At 30.5% G+C, this 22,260-nt stretch overlaps 1 protein-coding gene across 2 annotated transcripts; it reads right to left on the minus strand.

The window, feature by feature from the left end:
• Window positions 1-5,912: 5,912 nt before the first annotated feature.
• LOC148284024 (membrane-bound acylglycerophosphatidylinositol O-acyltransferase mboat7-like) lies at window positions 5,913-20,771 on the minus strand. Of its 2 annotated transcripts, none has more exons than XM_088242810.1 (7): window positions 20,451-20,771; window positions 18,716-19,002; window positions 15,373-15,524; window positions 10,614-10,825; window positions 8,426-8,611; window positions 7,334-7,469; window positions 5,913-6,307 (listed from the first exon to the last, which is right to left on the minus strand). In XM_088242810.1, exons 1-7 carry the CDS (start codon window positions 20,675-20,677, stop codon window positions 6,104-6,106), a joined length of 1,404 nt encoding a protein of 467 aa, XP_088098936.1. In that variant the 5' UTR covers window positions 20,678-20,771; the 3' UTR covers window positions 5,913-6,103. The 2 variants fall into 2 exon arrangements, with proteins under 2 accessions (XP_088098936.1, XP_088098937.1); XM_088242811.1 differs by lacking the exon at window positions 20,451-20,771 and adding an exon at window positions 19,079-19,219.
• Window positions 20,772-22,260: the final 1,489 nt, after the last annotated feature.

Here is a 22,260-nt window from a genome sequence, read left to right on the forward strand (position 1 = left end):
CCTACCCCTACGGGGAAAAGGCGTTATGGTTTGTTGTTGTTGTTACTATTTTTCCACGTAATCGCAAGCCCGTTCAATGCGTGTGGTGAGCCGTGGCACAAACTTTTTTATGCCCTCCTCGGAGAACTCTCTCGCCAGCTCCTCAAAACCTCTCTCTGCACCTGGGCCGCGATTTTAATGGGAAGTTAAGGACGTTATACCTTCAACATTACGTTATAGTAGAAGGTAAATTTTCTTGAGCGATTACTAATATACACTACCGACCCCTCCCCCCCCTTCCCTTCAAAGTTTTGTGTATATACTTACATCGGAATGTAACACGGTGAAGCGTACGTCACGGTACACATATCCATTGGCGGCCTCCGTGGTGTAGTGGTCAAGACGCTTGACTCACGCACGGAAGGTTCCGGGTTCGATTCCCGGTAAGAATACAAAAATTACAATGTGATTTTTCTCAAGCCTTGGTGCTCTGTGATGTAATTCACCACTGTAATTAGGCCTCCTGGCCTGTTGTGGTGCAAAAAAAAAAATGTAAAAAATGTTTTAAAAAAAATCTACGCACCAAAGTGACATAGCTTTATTATGACGTCATAGTTGACGATTAATTCTCCCGAGTGATTACGAAGATACTCTACCGACCCCCCCCCCTTCAAGTTTTAAGGTAGGTACATCGGTATGTACCGATGGGTCTAATACCTCTCGGGACGCATATATACGCATTAAAAGAGACAAAAATTCTTCCAAACAATTTTTCCTTTTGTTACGATTTATTTCAATTTTTTATCGTTCTGGGATTGGCACTGTTTTTCTTAAAAGCCTGTACAATTGATACGATTAAGAAAAGATTCCCGAGATGGTTTGGTCATGTAGAACGAATGGATCAAGAAATAATGGTCAAACAGACGAATGGCGAGAATGAATGACAACTTAGGAAGAGGACGACCAAGAAAGACTCGGCATGATCAGATAAACCGAAATCTTAATTCTGGTCATGTCAAAAGCACGAACAACCGAAGGGCATTTATGACAAGGTAAATGAATGTGGATGAAGCTGGGAATGTAGGTACGTCACCATAGACGTGTGTGGCGGCCCATCCTCTCTGCCCGCTCCTGCGTGTAAATGGTGTTATGGTAGTAGTAGTGTTACTAAGTCAAAAAATTAAAATGATTAAGTTGATCATTTGATCATCCATTATTTTTCATTGGTGATTGTCATTTTTATTATGGGAACCATCTTATTAAATAAATAACATTATTTCTCAACGTGCATTGATTATAATTTTTATAGCTATTGAATCGTGTTCATGTATGGCTAATGAATGCCATTAAATGTCCAATTGTATATATTTTTAAATTGAGTTTCGTATGTATGGCATTGATTGTTAAATTTAATTTTATTTAACTTTTTCATTCTTTTCTAAATGAAAATTTTTACTTTTATTTTAAATTACTAAATTACTAATTACTAAAATTACTTTTATTTTAAAAACGAGAATACTCGAGTTCTTATTATGTACTCAAAAATTTTAATTTTTAGACCATTTCCTTAAAATAACTTGTGCAGAAAAAATTAAAATCGAGTTGTGGAAGAGTAGGATTTTAACCTCGGACCTTTGGCCCGTGATTATACAGTGCTACCATGGGACCACAATCCTGTTAATTGCTACTTTGCTGTGAAAAAGCCATATTATGAACTTCTGGATTACTTTCTTTCAGCACAAAGATGCTAAGGCTATCAGATTTCAGATAACTCTTTCGGGCAGCTTTTCTCATTTGACAACGAGCAATTTTCCGTGTATGTGGGCACCGCCAAGGAGACTTATGTCCTCAGATGCGGTATGTGGTGGGCAAGCTGTGAGAAAGCCAATTTCTTTAACCTTTATTTCTATATATATTTGTTTTGCGTATAAGTTTCACTTGTTTTATTTCACCTTACATTACATAATATAAAAAGTCCATCCAAAAATGTTTTTTTTTTAATACTTGACAGATTTTTTTCTAGTTAGTCAATGTTCACGAATTATGAAGAACTCACACGAGATGTAGTAATCATACATGGTCAAAGTAGTGCAGGCAATTGAGAAAATAAACCAAGGGCCTGGTGACTACTGTCAACAACGGGTCGGCTTCTCCCGAAGAGTTTTAAGTGGGTTCCTCTCCACATGAACAAATGCTAAGAAGTTTTTGACTGGCCCACATTAGAATATCCTTCCTGTTCCCAAAATTTGTTGCTAAATTTAAAGATTAAATAAATACAGAAAAATCTACTTGTTAAAATATAAACTTTGTTTATCATAAGCAAGGTAAAAAATAATGCAATGTATAAAAAAATATTCACGTATTTTATTTCCCCTTCCATTACATGTAAAAAGTTTATGGTAATACTTACTTAAGATATACTCTTAAATTAATTTACTTTTTACATCAACAAAAAGACAAACTAAATTATTAAAAAATAAACGTTATATTATAATTATTATTGTAAATGTACCTTCAGAACAGGTATTTTTGTATCTAGTGAAGCTGCTAGAATTATTTTCTTGCAATTCAATTCATTGTCTAGTAATTATTTCGTTTTATTTTGTATTGTATGTATTTACTTTTATTTTTTGCCAATAAACGCAGTATTTCGGCACTAAACCTGATAATTCATTTTATTTAAGTCCGATAAAATTACTCAGCAGCCTCCTAAACGAACGTTTTAAGAGGAAACGCGATCTCGCTTTTCTTTATACAAACGTATTCGCGTATTTTCTCCCTGGATTATAGCACTAGAGCAATATTTTTTTTAAGCACTATAGATATTTACTATTTCCGTGTCTCTATCGATTTGCTTTTTTGATAAATTGTTTCTTTTTGGAACTAGAACCGTTTAAAAATCCTTTAAAAAAATCAGTTTCATCTGCTGTTTTCTGACGTCTTTCTTCTTCTTTTTATCAGCCCGTTTCTCTCTACTGCTGCTTTCAATTGTTTCTATATTTTTTATTATTTTTATTTATTTATTTAACTTTTTGTACATAATGTTATTTGTACATTGGTGGGCTTATTGCCAAATGGCAATTTCTTCCAACCAACCAATAATAGCGTATTATTCATTTATTCATTCATACAAATACATACATATCACCAAAAAAATACAATAATAACGTACCCCAAACTCTATGAGGCCAAAGGCCGTGTGTTAAGTTGGGGTACAACATAATGGAAGGTGTAAGCACGTACATAATTAATAATAGCAAAGATACAAATTAAATATTATTACATAAACGACAATTGTACAATCTTTGTTACAATATGGTATTGTAGGATGGGGTGGTGCACATGCCAATATATTAAACCCTCTTAAAATAGTACAAAGATTAATTAATAAAGTAATTTAAAAGAAACCCTCAACATTCAATACGGAAAGTCTATATAAAATATTTAAGGTTTATACAGTAGACACTCTTTATAAAATAAATTCTATCATACAAATTTATAACGAATGAAAAATAAAAAAAAATTAGATAAATAAGTCACTCAGATACCAACATAATATTAAAATTCCTAAATTCCACACAAGTCATGGTCAAAATAGCTTTGTCTTCAAAGGTGTAAAAAATTATAATTATCTTTCCAATGAACTAAAAACTATTAAAAATAATATATCAATAAATAAATTTATAGTAAATCTACATACATTTTTTGAACACGTGTAAAAACTACATTTAATTTTAATTAGTATGAATGAATTATCGTTTTATGTTTTTTTCCTTATAAATCCCATGTTTGTATTTTTTTTCTCTAGTACTCGTATATTAAAAATTATTTAAACTCTTATAAATAAACAACTACAACAGTGTAAGTCCCTCTCCAAGCACAAGAATTAGTCTCTTTTTTTGGAGAGTTACAGTGATAACATTTACTAGATGTATAAAAGTACATCTGTATTGAATTTTTTTTTAAACATGTACCTTTTATGAAATTTATTATGAAAAAAAAAAAACATACATATATTTCAAAGGGTATCTGGACAACACGCTTAATAGTATAAAAATCTATTCAATATCTCGCAGCAGTCTCCTGTCCTGGGCACTCTGTTTCCATATGGACATGGACATGGGTCCCACGAGCTCAACGATGTCGTCAGTCCATCTCCTCTGTGGTCTCCCCACTTTCCTTTTACTTTCGTGGGGTCTCCAGTTAAGCATTCTGGGGGTCCACCGATCAACTTCTTGTCTCGCCAGATGACCCGCTCACTGCCATTTAGTCTTCCCACTCTTTCTACGATATCGGTCACCTTTATACGGCGTCTTATCTCATCATTTTTTATTCGGTTTTATTGAGACCCCCAACATTTGTCTTTCCATAGACCGCTGAGTGCACTTAATTTTGTGAACATTTCTGGCAGTGAGTGACGTGGTTTCAAGACCTTATGTTGTCACCGGCAGAACACAAGTCTTCGGACGCACAATATACAAATATGATAACTATTTTTGGAAAATGCAAAAGGTACCGACACAGAAAAATTCGTAATGATACTATTTCTAAAAAGAAACTAAAAAATCCGTTCAGTTTTGAAGTGCGGAAAAAGGGACGGCGAAACGTCGATATTAGTTAAGCATTATTAGTCCGACGTGCAGTTGTCATGTAATGTTCAAAATTAAAATCGTCTGGTGGTATCGCATATCCTCTTAAGGATTCGTCAATGGATCTGGCTTTGACAGATGCTGCTGATGCCTCAGGAGAACCTTGACCCAAGTTGCCTCTTTTTCACACCTGCGGGCTGGTCATACCAGTGGATGACAATCTTTTGGTTGTATTCGGCGGAAGTTTGGAATCCGGAACTGACGTGGGAGAAAGTGAAAGTACTGTCTGGCAATGGGGTCTCCTGGAAGCGTCTGATGATGTCCACATGCCCCACTTAGGAGCGAATGTGCAATTTTACTAAAAATATTTTTGGCAATGTCGGAAATTGGGAAAAGCAATAAAAATACAATATAAGAAGTAAATATATTTTTTAATATTATGTTTTATCACAGATTACATCATTTGATAAATAAGTTTTATTATTTATTTATATTATTTCACGATACGCCATAGAGCATTTACAAAAAGAACACAATTATAAACACTGAAAAAAAACAACGTAATAATATTTTTTAAAAGATGTGTAGGAACTCAAAAGTAAAGCACAGCGTTACAAAAAAAAATGTAAACACATTATTAGTATTACGTAAAAAAAAAAAACAGTTTTTTCTCTTTTAAAAACGGTAGTGAGTTAAGTAAATAAAAGTTATAAATTTAAAAACTTTACACATTTCCACTTATTTGTTTGACCAATAAGCGCTTTCACCCTTTAATGGGCATCTTCTGGCTGGTTGTACCAAGTTTTTTAAATTTATAACTTAAATTCAAATTTATATTTTTGAATAATTCCAATGGAAATATTACAACATAAAAATAAAAATTGAATTGTAAATTTAAATCAATTATATCGTGCGTACAACACAACTATCAAAATCAGCTTATTTTCAGATCAGATGTAATAACTACATCAATCTGATCATTTTCTGATCAGATCAAGATCAATCAGATCATCAGATTCAGAATAGGTATTTTTTAATTAACCACTAAAAACACGTTTTTATAACCTCCTCCATAGATGCTACGAATAGACAAGTCGTGCATCATAATATTTTTTGAATGCATGACTACTTGTCTATTTGTAGCATACATAGAGGAAGATACAAATACGTGCTTTAGTTGCTAACTCAAAAATCCTGATTTCGATGTTACCTAGATGTAGTAGGTAATATAACCCCACAATATGGTACCAACATTTTTTTTTCTAAATTACAGTTTGATGAGTATAAGTTTTAAATAATACACACCAAATACAGATAAAATAATGCATGAAAAAGAAAGAATAATAAACAATTGAGTATTTATTACATAGACCGACACCTCAAAAGATATTATTCCACGGATTTTCTGAGTCATTGGAGAACATGCAAAAATACTGTAAAAAGTATAATATATTAAGTTCGTCCAATTTTTTAATTTTGATTTCTCCTGTCATGTTATATTTTATTGTTTTATTATGGTTGAAAGCGTTTGTATTTTATAAAGCACATTCTTTCTGTAGAAATGAGAGGCCCAGTTTTCCGACTACGTAAAATATCAAGAGTGAAATGTAAGGAGCGTAGTACATTCCCGCAGAGTGGAGCATTATCACACTTGGCTGAAGTACTATAAAGGACATCATCAAGTGACTAAATATATGCGCTTGGATGAACCACATCGCCACTAGGAATGCTGAAGAACCCTGAAAAAAATAATTAAATATGTTCATTGATTATGATGTGAATATGAATGTTTGATGATCGTTATTTATACCGAGTGCGACGCTTCTGAATGTTTGATGGTCGTTGTTTATACTGAGAGTGACCTTTATTAATGTTAAATGGTCGTTATTTATACCGAGTGCGACGTTTCTGAATGTTTGATGGTCGTTGTTTATACTGAGTGTGACGCTTCTGAATGCTTCATGGTCGTTGTCTATACTGAGAGTGACCTTTATGAATGTTTAATGGCCATTATTTATACCGAGTGCGACGCTTTCGAATGTTTCATGGTCGTTGTTTATACTGAGTTTGACGCTTCTGACTGTTTAGAAGTCGTTATTTATACTAAGTGTGACGCTTTTGAATGCTTAACGGTCGTTGTTTACACTAACTGTGACCCTTATGAATGTTTAGTGGTCGTTATTTATACCGAGTGTAACGCTTTTGAATGTTCAGTAGTCGTTATTTTTACTGAGTGTCATATATCCTATTCTGACCATTTATTTCAATGTTTGTTGTTTAAATTGTTTATGTTGACTGAGAAACAATTATTTATAAAACTATTTATTGGTACATAAGGCAAGTTTAAGAAGATCAATTTTACGCTTCAGATGACAATGAAAATCATCAAAATAATATTTTAGTGAAAAAATAGTTTTAGTTTTGGTCATCCAAGTACTTGTGTATTCTTTTTTTTTTTTTTTTGTTTTTTTAATTGAATCGGCATTCACTTCGTAACACTTCATTATAAATTATTATGAAAATAAAACTTTTTTATCAGTGTTACACAATTTTATTCTTTTACAAGAACACAACTATAGTTTCGGGAGAGCACTCCTCCCATCGACGGGTGATATAAAACTCATTATATCACCCGTCGATGGGAGGAGTGCTCTCCCGAAACTATAGTTGTGTTCTTGTAAAAGAATAAAATTGTGTAACACTGATAACAAAGTTTTATTTTCATAATAATTTACTTGTGTATTCAATTATAACGTATTAATTACCCATCCGGTAGTGTAGTGGTATATCTGGTGATAAGGTTTCTCAGCAACTATGTATAGTCCAGACAGCACAAGACTCGAGTAGAACCCCAGTTCTATTCCGTGCCAGTATGCACTTACTAACATCGTCAAAACAATCCTGAAATTCGAAAATTTAAACTATTAGATAAATTAATTAAATGATAATTTTTCCGGTTGCAACAATAATTGACTATTGCAAACACGCGGTCACATAAATCTGTAACCAGAGAATTATAATGTATCGGAACGTAGAACCAAGTTTGTACATGCGTCTAAAAGTCCCCCCTCTACCCGACATCCCGTCTGCGCGCATGCGTGAAGTGGCCCCGTAATGTTGCCAGACCGTGAACAATATACACAAATGTAAGATAATTTTGTTTTATGTTTTGTTATATTTTACAACAAAAAATATTTTACTGACTGAAATATAAAAAAACAGGTACTTTTACCGTACGTAAAAAAACATTAAATAATAGTTTAGTAATTAAGTACATCAATACCGTTTAATACTACAATAAGGCTTATTAATAGAAAGCCGGGTGAAAAATTCGACATCCCTGGCAATACTAACAAAATGTTTAAGTAATTTTATTTAACAATCTGACGGTAAAGTAATCGAATTCTTAAATAATATTACTTGTAATTTCGCTTCTTACACATGAAATGTAATTTTACCGTATTCTCTTTTAATCCCAGCAGTATTTTGACACTTGCAAACGACACAACATGGCATAATTAAATTTAAATCGGCAGTTGCGTACTGAGTACTTAATGATTAAAACGTACAACTACTCGTTTGTGAACAGTTTAGTTGGATTCAGTTTGATGCGCGTTTGCAGTTTCTGGACTATTCTATTCTAATTTTATGCCAGTGACATTGCAAAGAAGTTCATTTTTATGAACTTTTTCATACGTTTTCGAGAAACTTCGTCGCTCTGATTAGAGTCTAAATATTCTAATTTTTACCACATGTAAGAAAACATTGTTTATATCAAATTGCCCGTAACACTTCCTCATTGGGTTTAATGGGTTGCAGCGCTACAAAAAATAAAAATCCTTAATGTATCTCCGCACCTATAATCCTTTAAGATAGAGTCCCCGAGGAGTTCCTTGTGGATATACATGCCCATCCAGTATTGAACTGTTCTGTTCCAGTATCTCCAGAAGTCGTTGTGCCAAGGGGCGATGTGAATGCGATACAAATCCAGAGTATTGATCGTCTCAAAGTCGTAAGACAACTTTTCGGCTTCTTCTTGAGTTCTGACGACAAAAATGCAACATAATATTATTTCATGCTTTGAAAGAACTTGCATGATAGAAGTTATTATTATTATTTTTATTAGTATAATGGTTTATAAACATAACAATTCTTATGATCTACTAAATTTGTGTGGTAATACATTTCTCTGAATAGGGAAATATCACGTACTACGAATTCCGATAAAAATATATAACATGGAATAAGAATAATTAATTTTATTTTCAAAATCAATAGGGATATTGTGGAGAAATGTTTTCATACATAACTTAATTTTTTTTTTTTTTTTAATATATGTCACTAGAAAAACGCGACAAGCTTGGCATTGGTAGTTGTGACGTCCAAATTTGTGACGATGTTTTATAAAAATTTTAATGGTTTGGAACAAAGTTGAAATTGAACATGAATCGTGACGTATTAGTGCCGTGGCCAACGCACTGACCGTTTTTACAAGAATTCAAAATTACAAATTAAAAAATATTGTTTATGCTACTATTAAGTAGCGAAATTATTTTTTTGACAGGACAGTATTTCATAAACCATTATTACTTTTAAAATGTCAAAAAAAAGTTTTTTTTTCAGATTGTGTGTAGTCTAAGTACATGTTTTAAATCAGACGTTTTTAAATGCAATGGAAAATAATAATTAAACAAGAATATTTGTATTTGCTATATAAGTTTAATTATCCACCCAATTATTTATCAATATGTTTTATTCCGACTTATTTCTATTTTTTTTTTTTTTTAATTTATTCAATTGAATCCGTACCATGCTTTAATAATGTTCTGGCAATATGTTGATTATTTTGTGTCCCATTTTTTTTATTTGCCTGAAATCATAGTTCGTAGTAGGCCCCATGACTCACCGTCTATTTTGACTCCTGGAAGTGTAAGAGTGTTTCTTTTGAGATTTAACAGTAGCTAAAATATAATCTGCAATGTGTTTTGTTATTTAATTTTACATGAAAAATTATTTTAAAACATTAAGGCAAACGATTGGCCGGTAACATTTAAAGGGTTCAAAATAATTTTATCGGTTTTGTAGATATAAGTGTCCAGCATCACAGATGTTTATTGACGTCGATTAAAAATCCTTTAGCAACTTGACCGATCACAATGGAACTAAACCGCGATAACAATCTTGCGCATGCGTATTGGAAAAATTAGTTTGTCGGCAAACGTCAAAGTCAACGCGAGTCGAGTCTCAATTTGTCCGTTTGTAGTATGTTTTGAACTTTGCGAGGTTTCCTTTTCATAAAACATGGCAAAATTAAAACATTATACTTACAGAGGAATATTTTTCTTCAATGAAATGAACAAAGATAGTAAAAAGTAAAAAAGTACAGTCAGGAATACAATATTAAATATATTGTAAAATAGAAAGAAATATTCTCTTAAATAGAAAGAAGTGAAAAATTACATCTATAATTCTTCTTTATGTAACACTGATTGAAAACACCGTTTATATATTTTTTGTAATTTATTTATGTTATCCTAAAAATATTATTAACTGAAATAAAATAAACTATTGTAAGACGTCACTCCCCATTATGTACACAAGAATTGTTTATTTATTTTACTTAATGGGAAACGTTAATGTAAATATATGTATTTGACTAATGTAAAAAATTGTATTTAGTTGTAATATTGTATTTTTATTTGTTTATTAATTTAAAAAAATGTTAAAATCCCCTATCGGTAAATTTAAATCGAAGTTGCTTTGGAACCGGTAAAACGATAAAAAATCGCAATGATAAACTTTTAACGCGTCGATTACTATGGCGGCCTCCGTGGTGTAATGGCTAAAACTCGCGCACAGAAGGTTCGGAAGTTGAAAACACAAAAAATTACTGTGATTTTTCTCAAACCTGGGTTTTTTGCTGTAATTTACCACTGTAATTGGGCCTCCTGGCCTGTTTTGGTGCAAACAAAACGTTGCTCCTGACAGTTGCGCCTGTTGTGATTGCGTAAAAGGCGCGATTCTTCCCTAACATTTTCTACTTACATATTTTTCATGTGGATGTAGTTTACGGTGGGTCCATTGGCGCTTTCTGCCTTTAGGGATTCTGGATAAGCCCCCACCCCAATAATGGAACACACACACTGTGCCATGTATAATCCGCTCGTCATCCACATCTTGAATCTCACCAGTTGCAGGAAATTAAAGTAGTTCTTGAAAAGAAAATGGCGCCGGCGAAACTCGTCCGTCAGTATGTACTGTGGAAAATACCCACATTAAAATACGTTCATGCACATAAGCCCTCCATAACAATTTAAAAACGAACTACCATGTTATATTCCAAAGACAAAAACAAGTAAAAACAATTGGAAACATTGGAAACTGGCATTTTTTATTCTCTCCGCCACCGATTTATAATATTTTTTTACAAACAGACTTTTAAAAAGATTTATTTTTTACAGAAGTATCCCAAATAAACATGACTATTTAAATATTAAAAAATGGCGCAATTAGAGATATTGAATCGATATCCATTCAAATAATTGTTTATTGTATTGCCATTGTCAAACATAAAAAATAAAAATTAGACTCATTTAGTAAATGAGTCTAATTTCGAGTGGTAAATCTCAAAGACCAGAAATGAAGACCTATTTCTTGAATCTTTTTGAAAGTGATAGTTTTTAGCTCAGTTTCTGTGAATAGTCTATATATTGTGTCTTAGGTTTAAATGTTTTTCTTTTCTTTTTTTAATATTAATTTCACAGAATGTTTAAATGTTTTTCTTTTCTTTTTTAATATTAAGTTCACAGATTGTTTGAATGTTTTTATTTTCTTCTTTAATATTAAGTTCACAGATTGTTTAAATGTTTTCTTTCCTTTTTTAATATTAAGTTCATAGATTGTTAAAATTTGTTTGAATTTTTATTGTTTAAATGTATACTATGTATTGTTACAAGAAATGTACTATTTTTTTTATGTACCGTCCCAAATGAGTTTTCTCGTCCAACTCCTGGGAATATAATATCATGATATTCATGTCTTATATGTTTTATTAATAAATAAAAAAAAAAAATAAAAAAATTTGTTGACAGTAAGATCTTTCATATTTAGGTATACTTTCGTTATTCCTTTATAGTTAATAAGTCAAAGTTCCTATAGCGTACATTGAAGAACTGTTACATAAACGTTACATGTATAACATAACAGTGAACCAAAAAGCGCTAAAAATAATCGAATTTACTCATTAAATTTATGCCTTTCATTTTATTGTGTATTTTATTCACTTATTTAAATGAACTCGTAAGGTTTGACGAAAAAAACGCCTAGTTTTTGGCGTTTTGAAGTGACTTTTAACTTATTTAAATAATTTTTAGAACAGAAACCGAAAGTCATAATTAGTATAGAATTGAATTCGCATAGGATTGACGTTTTCTGGAAGAAAAAATAAGAATATCAAGAAATTTTGAAATGATTATTGCCATCATACCCCCTGCCACTCAAAATACCCATGTGGTTTACTCCTCAGTCCTCCCCGATTTTCGTCATTTTGCGTCAGTTTTGCCATTGAAATGTCTAAAAATCTAACGATCTCGTTATATGTTTTCGTACATCGTGTTTTTTGCGCTTGCGTCCACGTCTAAGCGAGGAATTTTGCGTATGTGCGCTTTAAAAAATAAGACTTCTTTTTGACAGTGTACTTCTCTGAGTGTGGACATTGTGCTAAAAAAATAAAATGCCATGCCTTTTTAAAAGCCAAACTATACTGTTTTTCTGTTGAGGCGTCTATTTCAAATGGAAATATAGATTAATAAATTATGATATTATTTTGTATTGTGCTTGGACTAACAACAACAAAAGACGCCAGACAGCTCGCTCGTTAACGTTTTTTTTTTATTTCAAATATCTATTTTCTATCTATTTTCTATCTATTTTTTTAAATAATTTATTGGGTTAACAAACCGTATTTACAGAAATATTAACAACTACTTTGTATATTAGTGTAGGACACTCATGCACACACCAAAAAAATTTACATTTAAGACAATAATTTAAATTATGTTAAATATGACAAATGTAAAAGATAAGCAATGAAAAATATGTGTATAATGATAAAATTAATTAAATATCTGCTTCTCTCAATATTTCTATAATTTTTTTTTTAAATTTACACACATTGTCATAAAAATATCAGCCCTGGTAAATATATTGTTATATTGGTCGCATATTCTAGATATTGCAGATTGTTTTAAATGGTTTGTTGACGCGTTGTCTGTATAAAACAGAAGATTTTGTCTTGTCAGTCTAGATGTCACAAGGAATGTTAGTCTTTCAAATAGATTAGGGGAATCAATTTGACTATTTAATAATTAATTAATGTATAATATAAACTACCGGTACTGAAATTCTTTTCTTTTATCTTTTCAATTAAAAAAAATAATTTAAAAATAATTTTTTAACCCGTATTTAAATTGACCCAAAAACGATTCGAAAATATAATGTCATATTTCAAAATGAAAACATAAGATTATAAATAAATAAAATTTAAAAATGCAAATAATTCAAACGGTAATCATGGTTTGTTTGAAAATGCGTAACTTTAAATCAATCACTGTATAATTTTATAAATCAATATTTTTTTCCTGAATTAACATGGATTTTATTTCTTAAAGTTGAGATATGAATACAAGAAAAAACATATAGACGAGTGGTGGTCCCGTGGCTAGTGCCGCGGACTCTGGATCAGGAAGTCTAAAGTTCAAACCCTGCTCTACCACAACTCGTTTCCAATTAACCAACACGCTTATTTACGACTACAATAAAATGGCACCAAAATTCAAATATTTGAGTAAACCATATAAATGCAAATATTTATTTTTTACAAAAAAAAATCGTCTGAAATAAAACGTCTCTAAGTATCCTGTTCCTGCTTGTCTACAAGATGTTTACACACATGAAATACTCTTAAGTCAATTTAATTTTTAGCACATTGAAGAACATTTAAATTATAAAGTCTTTAATAAATAACTCTGGACTTACAAAAAAGGGACATGAAAGAGAAATACAAATTTAACATCAAAATAACAAATTAGCACTTACACGCTATGAATCCTCTTTGGAAAACTATAAATTATGTCTTTAAATCCTGAAAATTATGTACGGTTGCATTTCGTGTGTCACATAAATTATTACTACAGACTGTAGGTAAAAAATAAATAAATTACAAAACGAATGATCGATGTACAATATAGTCTATGCACGGGTGTTTTAGACTCGGTGGCTGATCTCGGCCAAATTCTATATTCATGGACTGGGCAGATAATGGAAAGTTATGTTTGATTGTCTACTTTGGTAAAATCGTTTTTTTCTGACGAAAATGTAAATATTTGTATATAAATTCGAAGAATATTTTCCGTCAACTTATGATTAAACATGTTTTTTTTAATCATAAAAATATTCGCCTTTTCGTACAGATTTTACTTTACAGACAACGAGGAGGTCGAATCCAGTATATCTTAAATATTATTATTAACAAAGTAAAACCACAAAAGTTAAAATCGGAATAATTGAAAAATAACATGTTTAAGATGATTTAAACAAAAATATTAAGATGTTAACCAATAAAAAGTCAAGAGAAGGATTGATTGGACTGATTTTACTTTACCCGCGGAATTGTGCGTAATCTTCGTTCCGCTTATTTTTTTTTTATTTTTTACTAATTTTTCACGCCCATACACATGGAAGTTATATAAAACATGAGTATATAACAACATAAAAAATACAATATAAAGCAAAAAAGGATAGAACAGTGTTGAGAAGTAAAGTTGGTATAAAAAAGAAAATGGGTATATAAACAACAAATTTTTTTTTAATACAATACAAAGAAATTAAAGATAGGATCAGTGTTAAGAAGTATAATTGGTATAAAAATAAAAAGATGAGTGTATAAAAAACAAAAAATTTAAAAAATACAAAATAAAGAAATAAAATATAGAACTGTGTTTAGAAGTTTAGTTGGTTTTAAAAAAAAAAAAAATATTAAAAAAAAAACTAAAGAAATGCAGTTAAAGGATTAAAGCAGCTAGGTACATAATGTTATAAAATACAATATAAACAGAATAATTAGTTATATTTGATTTTTTTTCTTTTTTACTATGTAAAGTTTCACTTTTTATTTTGCATGGCAGTATGCTTTTTATTGTTTCTAGATGTATACAAAAAAGCGTTGTTTATCTTTTAAATTATTACTTACTATGTTTGTACTTACCTGTATATTTTTTGTAAATGCCCCTTGGGCGTATTGTAAAATTAAATAAATAAAATATACACTGATATTTAAAATGTACAAGACTCACGTTAAAGGCATCGATGTTGTTAGCATATTGGTTCGCAAGTACATGCATCCGCATTACTGGTGAATCTGATGGACCGCAGTAGAACAGATTATTACATCGGGTAACTTGACCAGGCACTCGTATATTAATCAAATTAATAAGTTCACAACAATCGAACATTGATGTTATTATTTTAAACAAAAAAGCAAGTCATTTAATTTTCGACTGTTTTCTAATGTTTGGATGTTTAAATAATCATTTCAGTATGTGTAATTTATGTATTTAATCGGTTTACTTAATTTAAAATTGATAAAACGCAAAAATGTATGCTGAACTCTTTCGATGTCCCCTGTAATACGGTAATCATATAACTGAGTTATACTCGAGTTGACTTTGCACTAGGGCAATATACAATGTTTTCATTATTGTTATAGAATCAAAATCTATTAACGATAATTATAATTATTTATTACCTCGATTGGATAGTGGTAACTTATGATCTTGCAGCCGATGACAGAAAGGAACACATGCATTATCCTGTCTCGCAGGATATTCCATGGTTTACTATTTTTGGCGAAAGGAAGCTTCAAGTAGTCGTCATAGGTCCTGTATCGGACGTAAGGACCTGGTCAATCAAACGATATACCTTAAATACATTTTTATAATCAACACTTCAATACATTACCATGCCAAAAAGAGAACTATACTTGGAAAAGGATATAATGCTTCAAAATTAATTACAGGACAAATAACATAATATTATAATAAAATAACATCATTTAACATGTTATCCTCATCTGAAATTTGTTTAACTTAATTATTATTATAACTATTATGTTTTTTTTAAATATTTATTTGCGTTCTTATGATTTACCTAAATATTTAATTTTGAGGGCCATTTTCAACGAGTTGTAAATAACTCACTATTAGTAACTTTAAGACAAAGAAGTGTTTGGCCAAAATGTCATTTGTTGAAAGGAATATTACATTTATTTGAAGACAAATTTCCACTTTTAGTAAGTATTTTTAACAATTATGTACAAAAGCTAAATAAATATTCAAATGTATGAGTATTAAATAATATTTTTTAATTGTTTTTTTTTTAAAGAAAACAGAAATGCATGTATTAATATATATATATATATATATATATATATATATATATATATATAATATATATATAAATATATACAGAGTGTTCTTTAAACCATGTCACATCCAAAACCACGATGATCAGTATGGGCAAGAAGACATATTAGTATATTCAAAAAAATATTTAGATGGCAGAAATTTAAAAAAAATAAAGTAAAAAACAAATAGTTGCTTACTTCTGCAGGGAAGAATCGAGGGGGGCGTGACCACATGGTTGACGGTGTATCAGACTCACCCCTCCCCTCTCCTCGCTTTTCCTTTGCAGAAGTAAGCAACCATTTGTTTTTTTAAATATTTTATTTTTGTAAATTTTATTCTCGTTCTAAAAAAATAATTTTAATGTGTCAATATGTCTTCTTGCTCATACTGATCATCGCAGTTTCGGATGTGACAGGGTTTAAAGAACACCCTGTATATAGGTACGTATGACTAGATTTTTGTAAACTTTTCAAAATAATATATTAAATAGGTTTTTTTAATATGTTTTATTATTTTTTTTCAATTTCGTGAACCCCCAGGTTCTTGTACAAAACAGGTTGTATTGCACCTAGGGCATTCAATATCAAGACATTGCAACAATACCAACAAATAAAGATTTTTTTATTTGGCCATTCCTAATTAACTGCTTCATTTTAATTTACCTAAATATGTTAAGTATAATGTATCGCAACAATGTTTTGAGTATGTCTAAATATTTGCAGACTGGCTGGATTTCCTCCCTAGGGAGTTATTTAGATTGAAATTTGTTGCAACAGAAAGGGACACATTTTTGAGAAGGGAATATAGAAGTCTCGGCATTTAGAGGGTTTATAACCTGTCATTAGCTGGTTTAAGTAGCCACTTTACACACCCTGCCAATGTTTAGCCATCCATATTTCCGCGACTCTTCCATCTAGTGATTTTTAATTGGTCAACATCTTATTTTTTTTATTTTAATCACCTTAAACATTTTATTTTACAATAATTCAGATTTTAATTTTTGTGATATCACTTTTTAAATAAATCTTTGAGATATAATTGATTAAATTATATGGAATTATGATAGAGTAAACCCATATGTTCATTTGTAAGAATAGAGATAGAGAACATTTTAAAGAAGGGAAAATGAAAATCTAGGTATTTACAGGGATTACGACCTGTGAATGGCTAGTTTAAGTGACATTACTTGATGTCTAACATTCACCGTTGTCACTATGTTAAAATATCTGTATTTCTTATTTAATTTTTATTTTATTTACAATTTTTTTGTTTATATTTGGTACATTTTTTGTTACATAATATTTTATAACGTTTTTCATGAAAACAAATAAATCTCACATAGGCATGGCCTGTGCGTGGGTATACTAAATCTAGAATACATTATGAAATCTAAGGGGTAGATACTCGTACATGTAAAATATATATAAAAAACATATAAAATAAAAAAATTAAGGTACATTCAAGTGGTTTTTTTTTAATATGAGTAAGTGGAAAATGAGAAATAGAAAAAATAAAAACACATGAGCAAAAAATTATTAAATTAAAATTTATGAAAAAATACGAGAGCAAATTAAAAGTTCATCAGTTATTATATTAACTGTTAATTTTGTGAAGTCTCAGAGCCGAAATTATTTTAACAAACTAAACTAATATAAAGAATATATTAAAGATTTATCTGAATGCATTATTTCAGTGGAATTTTAGGTGAAAAAATATTTTTTTAAATTTGATTTTAAATAAATGCCACGCGTGGCATTGAGCTTAAAAAAACCTTACCTACAACCAATACAACATAACAAGCAACCATTTTAACGTAGCAAGTTATCATTTCAACTATTTACGACCAATCCAACATAGCAAACAATTATTCTAACATAGCAACTCGAATTCGCTTCATTATTATGGTCCCCTCAGTATAATGTATATATTAATCAAATTGAAAACATTCAAAAGAAATGTATAAGGAGCCTGGAATATCATTTTGGCAACATTGACAATGATTTCGGCGCATCTTTGATCAATTTTAATATAGAATCACTACAAAAAAGGCGCCTTACATGTGATTTAATTTTTCTTTTCAAAATTCTCAATAATATAGTTGATTCGCCGTATATTTTACAAAATATTGGTTTCCGTTGTCCTCTTCGCTATACTAGATTAAATTCCTTTTGTTATGTACCAACTTGTAAAAATTTATCAACTTTACATCGAATTCATTCACTAGACGTACCTGTAGAAATTATAATGGACTTAATATTGATGTAGACATTTTTAACTGCACGTTTCATTTGTACGGAAAATTTCTTCATGGGGTCGATTATTTGGGATAGTTGCTGAATGTGCATCTTGAGTGGTTTATGCTATGTATATATTTGTGTATGTTTTATAGGTGCGTTCATGTGTGTGCGTGGATAGCTCGGAGTGTACATTCGGTATTTTTATTTATTACCTCCATGGAAAACGCAAATGTCAACAATTATTCTTTTCTCCCTTGAAATTCTTATTTATTTTTTATTTTTTGTCACATTTAATGTTTATATCTTTTGCATAATTTATGAAAACTGAATTGGTCTTTTTATGTTGAAAAATTGTTGTTTTTAATACTTATTATGTATGACTGTATGTTTTCTGAATAAAATAAAATAAAAATAAAATAAATAATAGCAAAAAAACATTCCAACTTACCTACAACCATTCCAACATAACAAAACACGTAATGGAAAAGCTCCATATAACTTGGGTCAATAGGTTCCTCGTCAGCCCATCTGGAAGCTTTGTCATTGTCATTGGAAGAGACCTTCTTCCCTCGGTTTGTGAGGTGGATGTCGAAGGCAACTCCAACCAGCTTTAGGGTGATCAGCATCTGCTGAAGGTTAACGTCTATCCTGTGGTGGTAACGTATCGTAGAGTCCGCCAGACGGAATATAAGTATGTATGTAAATAAATACGTCATTGCTGCCAAGTGGCATGTTCTGAAAATAACAAAAAAACTATAAGCAATTTTTTAATCAATCAAATCTTTGTAGCCAATAGAGAAATATCACATACCATAGTAATGTCATAAATGCCGATAAAAATATTTTAAATGGATTTAGAAAAAATAATTGTTCATATTGTTTTAGTAAAAGACCTCTATGATTGTATTACTCATTTTTAATACTTAATGCTATAAGTAATGTTCCATCTCTATTGAACCTATTACTTTTATGTTCCTAACCGTGTCACCAGAAATCAAAATCTATAGAAAAATTCATGTAGGAATTCGATTTTTAAAAAAGTATTGAATCTAATATTATTTTAGTATTACCAAAAATCCGGTAAAAAGAAATAAATGGGTAGAAATTGTAAATAATTTAAGTGAAGAATCTGATTGAGATCCACAAAAAACAAATGCTGTTAATAAACATTCAAAACATTTTTTTTTATAGACAAAAAACGACATCTTTCCATTTTTTTGTAAATGCATTCTCCTTTTGTAAATTAAGAATAATAAATATACTATATATTTTTTAACTGTATGACAGTTTTAGTGACATCGACATTTACACTGTAAATACTATGGTTTTATTAGATCTGTTTTTTATCTCCTGCTTAACTTTTACATACATCTACTACCTGTATATAATGAATGATTAATTTTTCAGTAACAAATATAAATGTTCATGGAAGCAAAGAGGGGGGACGGGGGTAGAGTTGGAACTTTACCATGTCTTTTGACTTTTATGTACTTTTTATTTAATATTTATAATATTTCTTTTTTTTTTAATGGTCATTTTTTCGCCCTCTCTTTCTGTATTCATAATAAATTAATGTGAAATCTGTAATTGGTCTTACTTTTTAAATTGTTTTCTTGTACCTTGATTTTGATAAAAAAGTATGATTTCCATGGTAAATGATTTTTTTTTTTTTTTTAAAGGCAAAAGGTGGACTTGCTTGTTTAATCCTCTAAAGTTCAGATATTAAGCTGATAATACGACATGTACATTTTTTTATTTTTTTGTTTAATAGTCTATGACAAATAAAATGAAAACAGCAAGCTTTGATTTATTTATTTATTTTGACACTTTATATACATATACAGTTTATATACATATAAGGACGGGCATATTGCCGTAAGGCAATTTCTTCCTACCTATCTAAACCGTTCAGTTTGAGAAAATTATAAGTACATGGAAATATTGAATCTTACAATTTTAGACAAAAATTAAAAACAAAAAAATGCATTTCTGTGGATATCTGTCATTGGTTTTATTCTCTGTATATTTTATTTGTTATATTTTTTGCATGTATTACTGTTGATATCCCTAATAAATAAAATTAAAAAAAGATTAAGAAAATAAAAATACACGTGAGATGTGAAATGTGAGCTTTCTCATTGATACGAAAAATCTTTTTTATAAATCAATAAAAATGTACCAACCTCCATCCGACATATTTAATTATTGCTATACACGATAACACCACCAAAAGATGATGCCAGGCATGTTCCCACATTATATAAACCATCACAAACATCCCTATAAGGGATGCAAGCCATCTCTTCGTCTCCAAATTAATCACAGTTCGGTGGTAGAATGCAAATCCCGTCAAAAACAAAGCCAAGTAACTGTTGTTATTTAAGCCCGAATCGTAGTCACATATCGGCATCGCGATAAACTGTCAATATATATTTATATCGATACTCTATTTCTTTAGCGACGAAGAACATTGGAAGGCAATGGATACATGCGTACTGAGTGGTGCAAAAATAAAGAACATATCAGTTAACTTCTGCTTTCAGAATACTGGGTGATGAAAAAGTTACGAGCCATATTTTTTTTTACAAATCTTATGTGTCTATGATTGATATCATAGACACAGACTGAAGTGATCTTCAGTCCACATATAATACAAGACTTATACCCGTATGCAGAGACAAACCTTAAGGTGAGGAAAGTACATTCTATTGTCTTCACCTTCGGGTTATTCTCTGCATTTGAAATTAGAATGTACTTTACTCACCTTAAGTTTTGTCTCTGCATACGGGTATTAATATAATCCAGCTCTTTTACTAAGGATTCAATAACAATTTATTTTTTTCACAAACTATAAAGAGTAAATTGTTTAGCAGTATATATATTTATTTATTTATTTATTTTATTTTTGCACCGCAACAGGCCAGGAGGCCCAATTACAGTGGTGAAATACATTACAGAACACCCTGGATTGAGAAAATTCACATTTAATTTTTGTGTTCTCACCGGGAATCGAACCCGGAACCTTCCGCCTGTTAGTCAAGCGTCTCGACCACTACACCACGGAGGCTGCCTTTATTTAACACTTTATTTACATATACAATGTACATATAAGGGCGGGCATATTGCCTTAAGCCAATTTCTTCCTACCTACCCAAACCGTTCAGTTTGAGAAAATTACTTAATCTCATTCTATACAAAATTAAAACCAAAGATTAACAAAAAAATATAAAAAATTATCACTATACTATGAAGAGAGGAGAGAGGATGGGAAAGAAAGAAAAAGGATAAAGGAAAAACTTAAATATTTAGAAAGTAACATTTCAATATTGACTTAAATGTAAATAAAGATGTCTAAAAATTAAAAATAAAAATATCTGTCAATATTCCGGCTATTCCTGAATTAGTTTTCAGTGGTTTTCTCTTCTTAAAGCAAATGCCGAGAAGTTCCTTAATGTGTATTTTTTCTGCTTGAAGCCTCTATTTTAAATTTTTTCGGCCACAGCCGAATATTCCACCAGATGCTCACACTATTAGTTAGAAGGAATATACCTTTTCCAGTTAATATAAGCTTTGTACATAATAAGCAAGGCAAAAAGTAAGCAACCCCATTTAAAATAGAGGCTTCAAGCAGAAAAAATACACATTAAGAGATATAAACCTTGTACATAACTCGCGAGGTAAATGAAACTCTCATTTTGTAAAAAAATATAATAAATCTTTTTTTTCGGGGATTCATATTCAATGAATTATTGAATCAGCTTTTATAGGTTACCCTGTATATTTTGGAGTTGTTTATTGAAAACTTTTCACGCTGTAGAATATAAAATGATATATAAGTAATGTGGTCGGTAATACATGAAGCAGTTTGAATTTTTTAACAGTTGAATGAGTAGGCACGCGACGGTTATGCTCATCAGTCGGTAAGTTCTAATTCTGCAAAGTAGGTACTCCGTATACCAGCTAATAATTATTGTTGAATTAATGCTTATTTGC

Source organism: Micrasema longulum, unplaced genomic scaffold, assembly GCF_059751315.1.
Source record: "Micrasema longulum isolate JH-2025_06_02 unplaced genomic scaffold, ASM5975131v1 h1tg000165l, whole genome shotgun sequence".
Classification (NCBI taxonomy): Eukaryota; Metazoa; Arthropoda; class Insecta; order Trichoptera; family Brachycentridae; genus Micrasema; species Micrasema longulum.